We start from the raw sequence: 19,904 nt of genomic DNA on the forward strand, positions 1-19,904 counted from the left end.
CTATTTTTGACGAAATGGCAATTTCAAAGTTTTTATCGGATTGGTTTGGGGGAAAAGGAAGTGGGGAGGGGAGCTATTGCCCTCCGATCTCTTTTGACTCTTAAAAAAGGACTAAAACTTAATTTGAACTAATTGTAATAGAATGGTTATCTCAAAACTTTGAGATAAAAGTTTGGGGAAATAGAGCGTGGGGGAGGGGTCAGCTGCCCTCCGATATCTTTCGACTCTTAAAAAGTGAAGTAGAAGTCTCAATTTCCTATGAAATGAGCCCCCTCTGAAGTTTATACGAGCACCCCTTCCATAAGAACCATGTTTGCCCCAGGGCATAAGTTAGGGGGAAAAGGATAAGTTAGGGGAGAAAGGGACTTGGGGGAGGAGGGCTAGTTGCCCTTCGGTCTCTTTTGACTCGTAAAAAGTGAATCAGAACTTTTAATTTCCTACGAAATGAGCCCCCTCAGAAGTTTATCCGAGCACCCCTTCCATAAGAACCATATATGCCTCCAGGGCGTAACTTACAATGCCTGCCCCTTGGCTCTGGGGGGGGGGGGTTGTGTCAACCCTGGAGTTTTTTTTATTTGATGTTTGAACTAATTTTAAAAGAACGGCTATCTCAAAACTTTTATCGGATGGGTTTTGGAAAACAGGCGTGGGGGGAGGGGCTAGTTGCCCTCCAATATCTATTGACTGTTAAAAAATGAAGTAGAACCTTCAGTTTCCTATGAAATGAGCCCCCTCTGAAGTTTATACGAGCACCTCTTTCATAATAACCATATATGCCCCCAGGGCATAACTTACAATGCCTGCAAGGGGCTCTTGGAGGTTGTGTCGACCTCCGAGATTTTGTTATCTGATCTTTGAACCATTTTTGAAAAAATGGCTATCTCAAAACTTTTATCGGATGGGTTTTGGAAAACAGGCGTGGGGGGAGGGGCTAGTTGCCCTCCAATATCTTTAGACTGTTAAAAAATGAAGTAGAACCTTCAGTTTCCTATGAAATGAGCCCCCTCTGAAGTTTATACGAGCACCTCTTTCATAATAACCATATATGCCCCCAGGGCATAACTTACAACGCCTGCAAGGGGCTCTTGGAGGTTGTGTCGACCTCCAAGGTTTTGTTATCTGATCTTTGAACTATTTTTGACAAAATGGCTATCTCAAAATTTTTATCGGATGTGTTTGGGGAAAAAGGGCGTGGGGGGCTATTTGCCCTCCAATCTCTGTTGACTCTTAAAAAGTGAACAAGAAATTTGAATTTCCTATCAAATGATCTTGCTCTGAAGTTTATACAAGCACCCCTTCCACAAGAAGCATATATTTTCCCAGGGTATAAATTTCAACACCTGCCTCTGGGGTCTGGGGGATTTTGCCGACCTCAGAGCTTTTGTTATCCGATCTTTGAACTATTTCCAACAAAATGGTTATCTAAAAATGTTGTCAGATACATTTGGGAAGAAAGGGCATGGGTGGATAGTTGCCCTCTCATCACTTCTGACTCTGAAAAGAGGCATCTAGAACTCCCAATTTCCAATCGAATGAGCTACCTCCGAATTTTATACGACCACCCCTTCTATATGAAGCGCCCCTGGAAAAGAAAATAATTATAATACATTTAATCCTTATGGGCTTTACTATAGCCAACGCTATTACTAAAATTAAAACTTATCGAATTCATTTGGGTAAAACGGACATGGGGGCTATTTGCTCTTCCATCACTTTTGACGCCTAAAAAGGGCACTATAACTTCCGATTTTCAATCGAATGAACCCCCTCCGAAGTTTATACGACGATCCTTCCATATGAAGTGCCTCTGGAAAACAATGGAGTTTTATGGCCTTGGGGTTGGTTGGGGGGGGCTAGTTGCCATCGGATCACTTTAGACTCTTAAAAAGGAAACTACAACTTTCAATTTCTAATCATTTGAGTCCCCTCCGAAGTTTATACGACCAACTTGTCCTTGAAAACCTCATGCACCCGGAGCATAAGTTACAACCCTTCCCTCGGGTTTCAGGAGGGGAGGGGAGGGTATTTGACCCCGAAGTTTTGTCATCTGATCATTGGACTTTTTCAAACAAAATAGCTATCTTAAAATTTTGATCGGATTTATTTGGGGAAAAGAAGGTGGGGAGGGTATATGCCCGCCGATCACTTTTGATGAATCTTATAAAGGTAAATAGAAATTTCCATTTCTAATCAAATGAGCCACCTCTGATGTTTAAACGACCACCCTTTACATAAAACCTTATCTGCCCCTGAGTCAAAACTTACAACACGTCCCCCGGGCTCTGGGGGGTTGTATTGACCCCTGAGTTTTTTTATTTGGTCTTTGAACTATTTTGAACAAAATGGCTATCTCAAATTTTTAATCAGATGCATTTGAGGAAAAAGGGCCTTTGGGGGGCTAGTTGCCCTCTGATCACTTGACTCTTAAAAAGAGCACTAGAAATTCTGATTTACAATTGAACGAGCCCCCTCCGAAGTTTATGCTACCATCTCTTCCATAAAAACCTTATTTGCCTCCGGGGCATAATTTACAACACTTGCTCCCTGGTTTCGGTAGCCCGTGTTATCTCTGAAATCTGTGTTATATGATTTTTGGTATATTTTTAACAAAATAGCTATATGAAAAATTCGATCAGACGAATTTGGGTGAAGAGGGCTGGCGGTGGGGGGGGGGGGGGCTAGTTGCTGTCGGATACCTTTCGAATCTTAAGAAAGGAATTAGAACTTTCGATTTCTAATCAATTTAGTTCCCTCGAGGTTTATACGACCACTTTTTCCATAAAAATTTTATATGCCGCCAGGGCATAAGTTACAACCCTTACCCCGGGCTCTGGGGGGCTATGTTGACCCCGATTTTTTTGTTATCTGATTGTTGAACAATTTCAAATAAACTGGCAATCTCAAAATTTTGATCGAATTCATTAAGGGAAAAGAGGGCGTGTGCTGGGAGGGGGTAGGGATAGATGCCCTTCGATCCCTTTTGATTCACAGAAAGGTAACTAGAACTTTCCATTTCCAATCAAATGAGACCTCTGAATTTTGTACGACCTCCCCTTACATGAAAACCTTATTTGCCCCTGGGACATGACTTGCCCCCGGGCTTTGAGTTTTGTGTCGACCCTAGAATTTTTATCATCTGATGTTTGAACTATTTCTAATAAAATGGTTATTCCAAAATTTTTATAGGATGGGTGTGGGGGGGGGGGGCTAATTGCCCTTCGATCTCTTATGACTCTTTAAAACTGAACTAGAACTTCAATTTCCAATTAAATGATCCCTCTCTGGAGTTTATGCGAGCATCACTTCAATAAAAACTATATTTTTAGTTTAAAACTATATAATTAAAACTATATTTATCGAGTTTTTTTTGTCAAGTATTTGAATTTTCAATGTGTATTTGTGTCCTTCTTTTTCTTCTTTTTTTTCTTTTTGTTTTCTTTAGTGATTACTCCGTCTACTGTACCTTTTTTTTTACCTTTTTTTGACGGGCAATAAATGAATAATAATAATATATACCCCCAGGGCTTAACTTACAACGCCTGCCTCCGGGCCCCGGGGGGTTGTGGCGACCCCGAAGTTTTTGTTATATTATCTTTGAATTATTTTTCAAAATGGCAATCTCAAATTTTTTATCGGATGTATTTGGGGAAAGAAGGGTGGGTGAGGGGCTAGTCGCCCTCCGATGACTTTTGACTCTGAAAAACGGCACTAGAATTTCCTATTTCCAGTCGAATGAACTCCCTCTGAAGTTTATATGACGACCCCTTCCATATGAAGTGCCTCTGGAAAAAAAGCAAAACAACATTGGAGCTGTATGGCCTTTACTATAGGCAACGCTATAGCGTTGCCTCTGATATAAGTTAATTTTTGTATAAATAAAAGAGGGTTTGTTTTATCCTGGATCTCCAAAAAAGCTTAGAGTATTAAGGTGAAACTTCTCGCTGGTTGTTGAAAGGGAATATCAGCAATATCTAAGGAACTGCTGATGGTATTAGGTTGAAACCTTCAATGTATGTTGTATGTTAGAGGGTAACCAGTCCCCCCTTCCTTGTCCTTTTTATGTGCTCCCTCTCCTTAACAATGGTCCAAATTTAGTAATTGTCATTTGGTTCAAGCTAGTCAAAAGGAGAAAAATAATCAAAATAAATGACCTGTGAAGAGATGATTTAAGATAAGATATTTATTAAAAAAAATTTCTGGAGGCTAAGCAACGGATAGGGAACAAGATAGGGACGGGTTCAGAAACAGTACGTGGCAGGCGGTGTCTGGATGGGGAGTGTCTTTTGGGGAAAATGTGTTCCGTACGAAGGTTTATTGTTGCTTTTTTTGCAAAACGGAGGCACAACGTTCCTCTCCTGTACTCAAGAGTTTCCAGCTTGGCCTTTTTTTAGAAGGAGCGAGTATGGTAAGGAGCGAGTAGTTTCCTTAAAAATTATTCTTAGGGCTCTTTTTTGAATGGATTCAATTTTTTCTCATTCATCACGGGAGATGCCAGGATGCCAAACTGGACAAGTATATTCAAGATTCGGGCGGACAAAGGAAGTATAGATCCTTAAAGAATGGGATTGGGGGATGTTAAATTTATTCAAGAGCTTAAGAAGAAACATGGACGCATTAGCTCTATGGAAAATATCTTTAACGTGTAATTAGAGGAAATCGTAATCCCAAATAATTTAAAGGATGACACAGGAATATTTGCGGGGATAGGGTTGAGGAAAAGGGGTGAGGTTTTAAGGAAACATATTGGAATTATCACAGATTTAAAGAGGTTTACTCTCATGTCTAAGTCCGCAGCGTCACCTGCAATATCATTGAGGATGCTCATAGGGCTGCTTACTAAGTTTCTGTAGCAGGTTTCAACAACCGTTAGGTCACCAACAAATTTCCATCTGTCGGGAAATTCCTTAGCGAGGCCATTTATCATAACAGAGAAAAGGAGGGGACCTAGGAGAGTACCTTGGGGTACTCCATTGGGGAAAGGGAGGGGACTGGAATAATGATTCTGATATTTGACTACCTGTGATCTATTTGATAAAAAGGAGGCAAACAATTTAACCTCAACTAAAATATTGTGGTTACCAAGGTCAAATGTTTTTAAAAGTGGAATTAAATTTAGCCAGCAATTAGGTTTTTCAAGAATTTTTCCCAATTCAGTCGATAAGAAAAACAATAATGGGAATGGGAAGGAATGCTAATGGGAAGTAGAAGGTGATTTGAGGCTCCCGATTGTCTCTGGTCAGTAAGAGGTAGGATTTGCGACATTCTTCACATATTTGTGAAAAATGGAACAAGAAAGGGCACCGGAAGTGGACTAGTTTCTCTGAACCACTTGTGACCTTTTAAAAGGGCACTAGAACTTTCAATTTATGGTCAAATGATTCTCTTTAAAGTTGCTGAGACAATCCACTATGTACCATCTGGCCGGTGAAGATTCAATGGGATACGCATCTCTTTTTTTCTAGTCAGTGCTATTGCGTTAACTCTGATGTTATTCAGCCAGTGTGGCCTTAGGTCATACGTTATTTTTCTTACTCTCATTCTTGGATACATTTCTAGAAATGACCCCAAACTCGTAATTTAAATTTTACCCTTTCTAGGGAACAGCCGAGCTTCGAGAAGCTTTCAAGCATCCAGATATTCTCCCTCTGTTATGTCGGGTCGGTTCTACCGGTTCCAGTCCTCAAATTCGGCAATATGCTGTTGTCCTGGTGCGCAGCAAAATAAGAAGGGCAAAAAATTGGCATAGATTAAAGAAAGATTTACGAGAAAGGTAAGTCTTATGATACCTCTCTATAAAGTTATAGCGCTGTTGCTGATAAAGCGAAGGCATAGATTTGAGCCAAGGAGAAATTGACTGCGAAATATTCCCAATCAGCCACTACCCATAGCTCTTTTGGAGCTTAATCAGAATTTGGTCGGAAATTTCCCTTCCGTCAAATAATTATATGGTAATAACGTCTGTGTTGCCTATTCTGGTAATAATTCGTGCATATTCCGGTAATATTCATGGTAATAAGGGCTGTGCTGCCTATTCTGGTAATAATTTATGCATATTCTGGTAACATTCATGGTAATAACGTCTGTGCTGCCTATTCTGGTAATAATTAATTGCTATTCTGGTAATAATCATGGAAATCACGTCTGTGCTGTCTATTCTGGTAATAATTCATGCATATTCTGGTAATATCCATGGTAATAACGTCTGTGCTGCCTATTCTGGTAATAATTCATACATATTCTGGTAATATTCATGGTAATAATGTCTATGTAAAAGGCAAGCTATGTGAGCTGTCTCGAAGATATAGAAGTTTTAGGGTATGTGGATATAGAGTCCTTTATTTTTATGTAAACTACAATGATTGAAAAAGTGAATTGAAGAAAAATAACCAAACAGAACCCTTTACTTTGCCCTTGGCTCCCTGATCGAGTTTACTGAATTTGATTAAGTTTTGTAAAAGTTCTAATTGCGTTTTTGGCGTGTTCAACCCATATGTGATATTTCTACTGACATTTAGTTAAAGTTTAGTTAAAGTTAAAGTTTCTTTCATGTGCAGATTTTTCAAGCTATGTCAGAAGGTGCAGCATAATGAACTGTGGTAAAATAGTCAAATTCAACCCTAAACACTCCTACCTTCTTGAGTTTTGACCCCCCCCCCTACCTAACAAACTACTGGAAAGAGATCGAAGTGAGTTACAGTTGACATATTTGGTTTAGAGTTATAAAATTAACAAACCTTTGAAGTGCACATCTCGTATGACATTTTGGATGAAGGTAAGTTAAGGTGTCTTTTTTGTGCAGGTTTTCACGCTGCTTTGTTCGGTACAAGTCAACAAACTGAGATTAAGTGGCTAAAGGGAACTTCTAGAACTTTCTTGTTGTTTACCCCCCTCCCCCCCCCAAAGGCTTCTGAGAATCGATCAAAATTATCCACAGTCGACATATTTATTTTTCCTGACACATATTTTACAGTTGACACGGTTCTGTTTTTTGTTTTAAAATTTAGGGGATTCTCTCTTAGTCGCAAAGTTCTACACAAGTTCTTATGGCGGTCTGTCCGTTCACACGGCATATCTGACAGAATTTTTGATGAAATTTATTTAAGGTTTCTTTGGTTTGCAGCTTTTAAATTTGCAGCAACATCGTGGACTCAGGTAAAGCGTCCAAACTGAACCTTAAGGGCCCACTCCCCTTTGATACTCCCTCCAATCCCTTTCCCCATACATCTGGAGTTAAATAATTAGCGAACATTTTGTGGGCTTTTTTTCGAGTTGCATTATGCCCTAATTTCTTGTCGGGGTTTTCCTGTTCTCGTATGGAATGTTTGACGCGAAATTTCTTACAGAGAGCCTTTTTTTTCTACTAAACTTCATATTGCCGCCATTTAAAAGTAAGCCACCACCTGGGAAATAAAAACATCAGCAGACTAGACGAATTAAAATTTAAATAAAATTATAATTTCATTTCCTGATTAACCAAGTCAGTTCCTTTTCTATGTTGTCTTGGGAAATTGGATGAGTTGAATGGATTATAGATGCAATTCTTTTTACCCTCTATGACAAGCCCGCCAGAGGTAGAATTGATTACTGTTTCCCCGGCGTCTCTGATTCTTTTTCCGATCTTCAGGTTATAATTCTTAATTTTCGAATTTACCGGGTAAAACATCGTTTTTTCGTGGGATTTTTCTTATTTGTCATATTGGACAAATCAGTCATTAGGGCTTCTTGATAGCGTCATAAAACTATTACCCTATTGTCTAACTAATCTGTCAATCACTGGTGCACATAATCCAGTCCTTACGGTCAGAATCAGAGCTTTTGTTAGTGGAAAGGGTCGAAAGTTTGAAATAAGTTGCGTTTTTAAACACAATTTTTTTTAGAAAAGGGTTGCTTCAGAACTCAGAGCCCCCCTCCCCCCTCTGCATGTGCCGATACTTGTTATTGTAGCGGTTTCACTTCTCTGTCAACATCTACTCAGAGCAGGGGTCCCCAACGATCTTGGGCGATGTCCCACATAGGTATTCTAAAATCCGGATGCCACCCTCGTGATATTGAAATTTTGTTATTCAAAATTTTACTTGTATTTATCTGAAGGGAGCCTAAAGAGGCCATTAACTTGATATTTTTTTTCTGTCATCCTCAAGGAATATTTTAAGCCAAGGAAAAGTATTGTCTGTTATTGCAACACTATTATGTATATTTTTGTTCTTTAAATACATATGAATGTAACGTCATTTACATAAAAAATGTTTTTTTTTTCAAAATCAAGGCTCTAAAGTATAGTTAGTCAAAGGGTGCACGTCCGGCCCATGACCCTCCAAAATATTGGCATGCCATACCCGTGGGCCCTGCACCCCACACTGGGAATCACGTATGTACAGCCTTCTTGCTAAGCATTTCCTGCCATCTTTTAACTTTTCTATCTCAGCTTTCTTTCTTATTTTAACCTTTTCTTTTCAACAATCTCATATTGGCCGAATTTTCTTACCCAACTTATATGCAATTGTATTTGCAATCCTTTTGAATGATTATACAGTTCGTGGTAACGAACTGTAAGCAAGGAGCGACCCGGCTCAATAGTAATCGAAACTATAAAAAACGGAATTTTGATACCAGTAGATACGACAGAAGAATCAGATTTTGATGCTGATTTCAAATATATAAGTTTTATCAAGTTTGGTCCTACCCATCAGTTAGACTGTCTCACCACTCTATTTTTTAAAACAATAACAAAACTTTAGCGTAAAGAGCGAGACGTTGAGGAGGGGACAGCCCCTTTCATATACGGAATAATTTTTGTTCGTTATAAGTTTTAATGTTGCTTCTTACTTTCAGTTAAAAAAAACTTGTTTTTTTTAATTTAATTTATGGTCAAGATTGGACTTATTGTCGTCTTATTATACGGCTCGTATCTTCTGTATCAATTTTCTCCGATGATTGCTAATAAGATTTATCAATTTGGCAGATACATTTAAATCATTAACCATTGAATCATTTTAGTGCTTCAAATGGTTTTTTTTCGTCTGTTAATTTTCATGTTTATAATCCGTCTGGTCTGATTCGGCTTCTCTCCAGATCCTTGGAATGTCTGAAAACTTCCGCTACAAAAAAACAAAATAAACAACTAATTTGAAAGCCTAGAATACGTTTGGAAAGTCGCCATCCTCTTTCTCGTGGTCCTACAGGGAAAAAGTAATTGCTTTTTTACTTTCCTAGTCTAGCCGTTGATTTAAATATAGAATCTCGGAAATAAAAGCCAGAATGGAAGACAGCTAAGGCTAGTCTTAAAAGATTTTTTTTTTTTTTTTTTTGGTGACCCAGTGTGCAACTATCCATTGAATGTAATATTATATGATTGTATGCAAATATATCTTCAGTTCTGTAGCTCAGTTTAATAAAAAATTATATATAATTAAATATGTTTAGGACTTAAAAAAATGTTCGAGGTTGACTATAAGTAGCTCGTAAAACTTGTCAATAAAAAAATGGAATTTGACCGGCTAAAAATCGTTGAAGTATAAACATAAACAAACTAACAACAAAATAAAGTTGAAAAATAAACAAACTGGGGGTCTATGAGGCTGTTGAATTTGTTAATTTTAGTGCTGAATTATAGACGTTTTCTCATTTGGTATCGTCACTATCTTTGTTGATCTATCAACCCTACTATTAAATTAAGGCTATTTTGTTTTATTTTGCCTGGCTAGTTTTGTTTAATTTCCTTAGTCTACTGCTGGATTTTAAGTTCTCCTCACTGCGTTTCCTGTAGGGAGAACGGGGCGAAATTGGACAGGAGCGAACTTGGACGTCGAACCTGACATCTAGCCTATTGCTTCTATCGATCCACAAAAAATAGGGTAGATGGGGCTTATGTATGTCTACATTGGCGGGAAGTTTGAAATCTAACGGAACTGTTAGCACCAAAATAAGAGGTAAGAAAGTTTTTTGATGCTTAAAAAAAATCTGGGAGTCGCAACATCAGCTCGATTTGCGGTAAGAAAAGGTGGTAATTTTTTTTTGTTGTTGATGTTGTACAGTTGCTAGATACATCCTCTATCTATGCCCTGAGTTTGATTTGTCTATTCCGAGTACTTCTTTTTCAGGACGCCATTTTCTAAAATTGGTTTGATAGGGGCGAGATTGGACAGCAATTCGGGGGCGACTTTGGACACTGTCCAAGGTCGCTCCGTGTGTCCAGCTTCACCCCGTGCTAGTTTTGTTTATCATTTTAGAGAACGTCTTTGCCTCTTTGGAGGCAATTTTTAGAGAATTTCTTAACTAATATTTGGAGTTTGATCGATGATGCTAGATGGCGTTGCTTGTGTGTAGATGTGTTTTTTTTCGCACAACACAACGAGGTTAAGTTGGCTGTTTCATTAGCTTAATGAAAGGAGCAACATTAAAACTTAAAACGAACAGAAATTATTCCGTATATCCCCTCCTCAACGCCTCGCTCTTTACTACGCTAAAGTTTGACTCGTTCTCACAACTCTATTTTCTTAAACAATAAAAAATTTTAGCGTAAAGAGCGAGGCGTTGAGGAGGGGACAACCCCTTTCATATACGGAATAATTTCTGTTCGTTTTAAGTTTTAATTACGCTCCTTACTTTCAGTTAAAAAAACTTGTCTTTTGTAATTTAATTTCAGGGCGTTTTTGAATTAATGCAGCTTCAATTTTGGCTCACCGTACATGAATAATCCACGCAAAATTTGTACATCAATTTTATTTATTTTTTGGCTAAATGACTTTCTCTAAATTTTGTTCTGACGTAACTTATGAATTCACTGACATAACAAACTATATTCGTATATTTTTATTACGTATTTTAGGGGGTTCCTCCCCTAGTCAATACCTCACTCTACGCTTAAGTTCAAATTTTGTTCCAATGCTTTAAGAATGACCTCTTAATCACAAAAGCCGTTAATTAAAGAAAAGTTTTTTTTTTAATTTTTAATATAATTTTTTTTTAATTACATGATCAAACAATTCGTGGTAACGAACTGTAAGTAAGGAGGGACCCGGTTCATATCATTGCCTCTTAAAGCTATTTTCAGGTTATTTCCCGTGCATTTACTGTTTGTTCTTTCTAGTTGGACAATGGTTCGTAAATACATCAGGAAACACGATCTACCAGATGGCGAATCCATGGAGCAGGCAGTGAATGCAGTCTTAGAGCGTAGACTATCTATTAGAAATGCCGCAAAAACCTATGGACTGAAGATATCAACCGTTGCCTATGCTCTGAAAAATCGACAAGGAGTTACTGAAGAACCTCGAGCGAATCCAGTTACATCCCCATGTCGCCCAAGCCCATCGCCCAACCTGAAGAGAAAAACTGTTTTCTCTAACAGACAAGAAAAAGAGTTTGTAGAGTATCTCCTAAAATGTCAGCTGATGAATCACGGCCTCACTCCGAAAGAAGCAAGGAAACTTGCCTTTGAATGGGGCAAATTGATTGGCGTCTAAACGCCGGAGAGCTGGGTGCGAGACGACATAGCTGGGGTTGACTGGTTCTCAGGCTTTATGAAACGAAACCCAGAGCCATCTATTCGTAAGCCTGAAAATACCAGCCAGGCAAGGGCTGCTGGCTTCAATTCAGTGGTTGTGAATCTGTTCTTCGACAACCTGCAGAAACTCTACGAAAAATTCAAGTTCCCACCAAACCGTATCTGGAACTGTGATGAGACTGGGGTTCCTACTGTATTTCCAGCTCCAAAAGTAATCGCAAGGAAAGGATCGAAGCAAGTTTCCCACACAGTGTCAGCAGAATGTGGGTAAAATTTTACAAGGCCTGGTTTTATTTCAGCCACAGGTCAAGCTCTTCTCCTCGTTTTTTTGTTCCCCCGGGCGATAATGATCGAACAGGTTTGTTTAGAAGCCCCCCCAGGATGTCTTGGGTCTTCTTACCCTAGTGGTTTGATGACTTCCATCAACTTTGTAGCTGCTATTGAGCACTTCATCAAGCTGGTGAAGCCATCGAAAGAAGACCCTGTGCTACTGCTGCTTGACAACCACGATAGCCATGTTTCGGTGGAATTAGTGCGGCTGTGCAAAGATAATTGGGTCCACCTCCTGACCTTTCCTCCCCATTGTTCCCACCGCTTACAGGCATTGGACGTCTCTGTCTACGGACCATTCAAGTTTGCGATGAGAGAATCACTGAGCACCTGGTTGCAGATCCATCCAGGTCAACGAATTACGATTCACGAGACTTCCCAGCTCTGCAAAGAACCATTCCTTCGCAAGTTCAACCCGGAAAATATAACAGTTGGTTTCACGAAAGCTGGAATTTGGCCCTTCAACAGAAGTGTATTTTCTGAGGTAGACTTTCTACCTGCTGAGTTGACAAATCGTCCACCCCCGGAAGATTCGTTACTTGATATGAAGCCAATACCCTCTCCCTCTCCTCCACCTTCTCGTCCCCAAAGCGAGCTAGGAAAACAGACTCCTGAAGCAGTAAGACCCTATCCAAGAGCAGATATGACAAAGCCCAGAAGGAATGCGAGAAAGCAAGGTCGAACTCGTATTCTTACCGATACACCCGAAAAAGATGCTTTAGAAGCTGAAGCACGAGAAAGAAAGGAAAAGCAGAGTAAAAATCCTTTACCCAAGCAGGCCAAGCAGCCCACTGCCAAGAAAATAACGCAAATTGAATCACCAGTGGAAAGTAGGGGTGATGACGTTGAACTTAACGACAATTCATCTGACGGTTTTCTGCACCTTCATGATGCTGATAAGGATGACGTAGACAAGGACATTCAAGCCGTAGACTTTGTTCTTGTCAAGTTCGAGTATGGAAAGAAGAAAGCCCTTGTGTATAATTTTGGCGAAGTTCTTGATGTTGTAGAAAAGCAGTCTGCGAGGGTTAACTTTCTTCGGAAACAAGGGGACAAATTCATGTTTCCTCAGCTTCCCGATATTGCTGAGATAGATATTACCGACATAGAACTGAAGCTTCCTGTCCCCTCTTCAGCTGGTGGAACCGGTCGTGCAGTTCAGGGGCTTGTCTTTGGTTGTGATCTTTTGATATACAATTTAAAATGACAATTCTAGTTGAAACCTGGATGCCCGTGCAATGTTCCTGGCTGATTTTTTTATGCGATTTTGAGTGATTATGTATCATTTCGAATATTCTGTATTTGGATAAAGTTTAATTGCGTCCAAGGTCGCCCCATGCCTGTCCAATTTCACCCCGTGTACGGGGCGAAACTGGACACTTGACAAGGTCCTACTTTCATGGTACTCACGCTTCAGGGTGATCTTTAAAAAATCTGAAAAAAATTCACCATTATTTACCAGACTTATAACTTTCTAACGACCCACACTAAATTGTTTTATGTCAATCCAGTACCTAGTTATGCTTGGAAAACTAAAAAGTGTCCAAGTTCGCCCCGTTCTCCCTAGTGTTGTTTGGCTTCCCAGGTTTGCAGTCTTGTTTATAGTTCTGGTCATTTGGTTTCCCTTTCAAATCTTTGAAAAGGCAATAAACTCCGGATAAATAACCATTGTTTTGCAGAAGAATGAAAGCGAAAGATTTTTCAGTTATGACTCCTGATGGCCTTATTCATCTTCTCAGGCTCTTACCTCTTAGGCGTATAGCTGAAACCTTAGTCCTGAATTTATTGACATCAGGAAAAGCTGTCTTCCCTTTATCTGATGGATGTAAGTAGTAAGTAAGTATGACGGCACTAGACCCTTAAGGTCCAAACCGGCGGTGCTTATCTCCGTTTCGTGGCCCTTCAGCCAGGAGGTGCAATGGGGGGCTGGTGGCCAGCCATCCTGGGCTTTCGCACACCCTTCCTGCTTACCTTCCCCAGATTTCTCCAGGTACCCATTTAGAGCTGGGTCGACTCTGGCTAAGCTTATAGAATCACGCCACTGACCCGCGTCCCAAACCCAAATAACTGGCCACGCCAAGGATCGAACCCGTGCCCCTGGACAACGAATTCTCAACCCAGCGCACGTCCACTTAGTCAGGACGGCCAGATGGATGAACCTAAAATGAAGAGGAAATAAGACTGAGGCACAAATTTGACGGAAGACAGTCAGTTTAAATGAATCCAGAGCTAAAGGAACTGCCAAAGTAAAGATGGGGTGCACCTTATCCTTACTATTATGATCTTAAATTAGCTCGTAATATCAGTTTTATGACCTTAAGATGAAACATAACAAAAAATACATGAAACCCTTGCAATACATTACGAGGATTGAATAAAAGCTAAAGTACATATTTTTGGATGATACAGCTTAGACCAAGTAGTTGACGTATAGGCTCCAGCCATATCTCCTGTAGGATTATCCTAGTTTCTGTAGTATGTCAACAAAGATTGTTTATACTCGTATAATTTCCATTTTTGGTTGTTGTCAAATTTCTGTTCATCAATGAAATGTACTCGCCACATTAAAACTTATAACGAAGAGAAATTATTCCCAAGGCGAGGGAGACTGTCTCCTCCTCAACCTGTCCCTCTTCACGCTAAAGTTTAACAATCCCTTAGGAAAGACTGCTCAAACACAAGGAACATTCAATTGAAATAAGATTTTTTTAAACACTCTAAATTTTAGTGTTAAGAGCGAGGGGCTGAGGAGGGGATATTCTCCCTCTTATACAGAATATTGATGGCTTGCTTAAAGTTTTAATATTACCTTTCAACTTTCATCAGGAAAAATCAGTTTTTTTACTTAATCTCTGGGTTTTTTTTCAAATCATTCCCAGACCTTTAGGGGTTATAAGATGGAGGCTGACTACCTTATAATCTCTCGACTACTTGCTGATAAATTGTAGATACAATAAAACTTGTAAATTGATTCATAGGGTTCAATATTTGCAGTGTGAAAATTTATCTGATGGTTAAAACCATTTCTCTGGTAGTTAATTTACTTTATGGTGTAACAAGACACTAAACCAATCGAATGTAATAGAGAAAATGGTACTTGTATGATATACCCCCTACCCTACCTAATTCTTCATCTAAATTAGAACCTTGGATTTGCCATAGTTTTGGGATCAAAATATGATGAATATATAATACTTTATTAACAAAATTATGGGAAATCCCAAAATTATGGAAAATCCAAGGCTCTAATTAGATGAAGAACATTAGGTAGGGGGTATATCATACAAGTACCGATAAAATTAACAACATAATCTCAGACAGAAAAAGAATTTGATTGAACGAATAGATTGAATGAACGTGACACTGATGTCAATTCACAAATGAAAGAACGTACTTGCTGAAACTTTTCTCCTTTTTTGTAAATGGAGCGAATTTTTTTCAGATATTTCTTTGGAGTCATAGGCAGCGCTAAGAGTTTAAGAGAGAGCACTAAGAGCAAAGTAGGCTCTATTCATTACTTGTTTATTTATTTTCATTGTTTTTTCTTTTCTTCAGCACACTTCGTATAGAAGGAGTTGTCGTAGAAACTTTGGAAGGGACACATTTTAATTAGAAATTAAAAGTTATAGTGGCCTTTTCAAGAGTCAAAAGTGATTGGAGGGTAAGCAGCACAACCCACCCCTCTCATTATCCCACAAGACACTTGGTAAAATTTTGAGATTGTTAATTCGTTCAGCATAGTTGAAAGATCCAATAAGAATGTTTCTGGGGATGACACCCCCCGCAGCCCTTGGGGCAAGGGCTGTAAGTTATGCAATTCGCTTATTATCTACATATAGTATTTGTTATTGGGAAAAAGGGGGCACTTTGCGTCTAAAAAGGCTAAGGGTATTAAGATCAAGCTTTCAGAGAATGTTGAAGGGAGGGTTGAGCTAAATCAAAACACTGTTTGCATGCAGGTTGCCAAAGGGCGTATCTCAGGAAGTGCTTCGGGTATTGAGTTGGAACTTTTAGGGTGTGATGAGGGGTCAAAAGCGAATATGTGCATGCTACTACTACTACTGCTGCTGTTACTACTACTGCTACTAGGGATTCTAGGGTATTAAGGGGAATGTTTCAGGGAATTTTAAGGGCGAAGTTGAGCTAAATTAAAACACTATGTGCACGCTTCACAAGTTTTTCAAGAGGGTTTATTACCGACATCTTAGGAACGGCTTGGAGTATTAAGTTGAAACTTACAGGGTATGTTGGGGGGGATGTCGAACTAACCAAAAGGCAATATGTGAATGCTCTACTACTCTTTTTAATGCGACCATTACTACTTATACTACTACTACTAGAGCTAAGGGTATGAAGGTGAAAATTTCAGGGAATATTGAGGAGATGTTGAACTAAATCAAAACACACTGAGCGCATCCAAATTGTTAAAAGGACGTACCAGGAATGTTCTAGGATCCGTTTAGGGTATAAAGTTGAAACTTTCAGAGTATGTCGAGGGGGATGTTGGTAAAACCAAAAAACACTATGTGCACACTGTTACTGCTATTGCTAGTAATGCTATTACTATTACGACGACGGCCACTACTACTACTGAGGCTAAGGGTATTAAGGTGCCCTAAGGAAATATTTAGGAAAATATTGAACTAACCAAAAGGAACTATGTGCATGATACTACTACTACTGCTACTATTATTACTACTGTTAGTACTACTACCACTAATGCTAAGGGTTTTAAGGTGAAAATCGCTGGGAATTTTGATGAGATTTTGAACTCAAACAGAACAAACTATGTGCACGCAAGTTGACACAAGGGTATATTAGCAATATCTCAGAAACGGTTTATAGGATTAAGTTAAAACTCTCAGGGTATATTGGGGGGGATGTTGAACTAACCAAAACGCACTATGTGCATACTGCTACAACTACTTCTGCTACTTCTAATAGCCTACTACTTCTGCTTCTATTGAGGCTAAGGATGTTGCATTGAAACTTTCAGGAAATGTTTGGGGAGATGTTGAATTAAATTGAAATACCGTATGTCGATGGAGTTTATCAAAAGGGCGTAACAGCCACATCCCAGGAACAGCTTATATTATCAAGTTGGAAAATCTAATGCTTGTTGAGGGGAATATTGAGCCAACCAAAAGCTGCTTTATGCATACACCCTTTATTATGCACCCCCTTTGACAACCTACATGCACGTAGTTTGTTTTGACTTAGTTGAACATCCCGTCAAAATTCTTTGAAATTATGACCTTAATACCTTTAGCTTTAGTCGTAGTAGCAGTAGTAATAACAGAAGTAGTAGAAGTAGTTGCTGTAGCATGCGCATAGTGCCTTTTGGTTAGTTCAATATCCCTTTAAACATTCCCCGTAAGTTTCACCTTAATCCCCTCAACTGTTCCTGGGAAAATTTTGACACATTCTTTTGACATCCGTCATTCACTTGGTGTGTTTTGATTTAGTTCAAAACCCCCTTAACATTTCCTTTTAAAGTTTCATCTTAATACCTTAAGTCTTTGTGGAGACTCAGGATCAAGCATGCCCCCGTTTTCCTATAAACAAACCTTATGTGTAAACACTGGGCAACTTGTATTACTTACAGCCCTTGCCCCAGGGGCTGTTGGGGGTCATCTCATCCCTTGAGGAATATTTACTTTACTTCTAAACTATTTTGAACAAATTGGATGTATCATAATTTTGATGGATATATTTTAGGGTGGGCAGCTAAATACGTCATGTATGGGGTGCTCGTTGCCCTCTGACCAGTTTCAATTCTTTAAAATGACGCTAGAACTCTCTATTCACAATCGTATGAGCCTCCTTCAAAGATTTTATGACCGCTCATTCCACATCAAAGGTCTCTGAGAAGAAAAAAAGCTGAAGCCCTATGGCTTTTTTTTTTACAGGCAATGCTTTAGCTTTGTGTATAGTAAAAATCGATATAGCTTCAGTGCATTATTGTTTTTTTTCCAGACCTACTTCATATAGAAGGGGCGTTCCTACTTCACATAGAAAGGGCTCATCTATTATCTGAATAATCTACGAAGAGAACAAAAGAGGTTACTTTTATATGATTCCACGGTAAAAAGTACGCTCTAGTCTCATTGGATTACGTCTGTAACGTATTTTCAATCACCTTATTTCTTACTTCTGGAGAGACATAACAACTCTGCAATCACCCTATTTCTTACTTCTGGAGAGACAAACAACTCTGCCTTATCGAAATCTGATGAGTCTTATAACCCTCTCTGTGATGTTTTATGCCAATAAAAATAACAGAAAATTAAATTGTATCTTATAAACTCTTCTATGTAATGGAAATTCCAAAGCCCTCGTCGTAGCCCCTTAAGCCCAGTAGCCACAAAAAGCTTTGAAATTTGCGATAAATATATCCATGCTTCATGATGGTGAATCTCAGGATGCAAATTTCGGATCCAAGCTTTTCCCAAATTTGAAGCTGCTCAACCAAAGTCCTCAAAATTTACCCAACAAGAGAAACAAAGCAGAGCGATGGACTCGCGGTCCCTGTAATCGGTGAGATTGCGCAGGAGATATGTGAGTTGATTGTAAAGTTTGGATGCTCAGAAAGTATCATGGAATCAGTTGCCTTAGTAAAGAGCCATGTGCCTTCAATGCATTACAGTATTATTTTTTTTGGACCATTTTCTGGGGAAGCTGTGGTCATAGAAACTTTGTAGGGAGCACACTTGTTTGGAAATCTAAAGTTCTAGTGCTTTTTTTTAAAGGCTAAAAGTGATTGGACGGTAACCAACCTCTTATCATCCCCTTTTTGCTCCCCCGTAACCTCCAAGACATCCAATTAAAATGAAGATTGTTGTTTTCCTAAAAGTAGTTGAAGTATCTTATGACTATGCCTCCCAGGATGTTATGACCCCCCCCCAGCCCCCCAGGCAAGGGTCGTAAATTATGTAAATTGCCAATTGTTTAAGGATAGATTTTATTGTAGGAAAAAGGGGAATATATCTAATGTTGAATGCCCTGTTGGCTAGATGCCTTGTAAGAAAGTGTTCGTTGGGCCAAAAGTATCTAAGGTTTCTTGGGGGTACGATGTCAGGAGGCCTGGAAGTGGCCCAGCAAAACTATCGTCTCTCTATCTCCTGTTTGAAATTGCGTTTCGCTATCTATTAGCTAGCGAGTAGAGAGAATTTAGATTTATACTAGTCATTTTTAGTGATATCTGGCCATCCTCTGTCCCAAAGGATTTACTTCTAATATCCTTTCATTTGAAAGAATATGTTTGAACCAAGTTTGCAATATAGATACAAAGGGGGTATTAAGTCCCTCCTTATCATAGGAATATTTTTAATGGGAAATAATAGATATTATTTATATGCTTACCAGCACAAAGGTGTAAGGGCTAGGAGGACGCCCCTCAGGGAAAATTGTCTAAAGAAAAATATCGCCATTAGAAATAGAAAAAAATATTATTTGGCATTTCAGCCCCCTTCCCCCAAATAAGTCAGACTGCATTCTTAAGGATAGTTTCCTTTTAAGAGCATTGTCATGTCAAAGTTAAACTTTCGCTTAAAGAGCTGGGGAGTAGGTGGTACATCCCCTCATATTTAGGATAGCCCCAATTAGGGCATTCAAATAGAAAATAAATTAATTAAAAAAATAAACAGTAACGACTAGTTTCTCGAATGAAAGTAAATACCTAAATTAAAACTTAGAATGAACTAGGTATTTTGATTGTAAGGGGGGAGGGGTCAATCCAAGTTGAATAGTTGAAACCGTTTATGAGCCATGTTTTTGCTGCGTCTTTTCTTCATCAGCGCTATTAAAATATAGGCGTATATATTTTATATTATATTTTAAATATAATCTTATTTTAAATATAGGCCTATTATTTTATTATTTTAAATATGATATTATTTTAAATATTATATTATTATAAATATAAAATATAAATTATTATTTTAAATTGATTATTATTTTTATATAGAAATATTATAATAAATAAATATATAAATATATTATTTATTTTAATTGTATAATTTGAAATGTAATTATTATTATTATTTTCAATATAGTTTTAAATCATTAT

General features: G+C 38.6%; 1 protein-coding gene across 4 annotated transcripts in view; it reads left to right on the forward strand.

The window, feature by feature from the left end:
• The window catches only part of LOC148945662 (importin-4-like), a 112,306-nt gene that overhangs the window by 22,726 nt on the left and 69,676 nt on the right, over window positions 1-19,904 (forward strand). For all 4 annotated transcript variants that reach the window (XM_089098305.1, XM_089098304.1, XM_089098306.1 and 1 more), the window contains exon 3: window positions 5,598-5,770. In XM_089098305.1, coding sequence (XP_088954431.1) covers window positions 5,598-5,770 — 173 coding nt within the window. The remainder of the gene's footprint in view (window positions 1-5,597; window positions 5,771-19,904) is intronic.

The sequence above is a fragment of the Artemia sp. Qi Xiang Cuo genome, chromosome 12, assembly GCF_049724085.1.
Source record: "Artemia sp. Qi Xiang Cuo chromosome 12, ASM4972408v1, whole genome shotgun sequence".
In the NCBI taxonomy this organism is placed as follows: Eukaryota; Metazoa; Arthropoda; class Branchiopoda; order Anostraca; family Artemiidae; genus Artemia; species Artemia sp. Qi Xiang Cuo.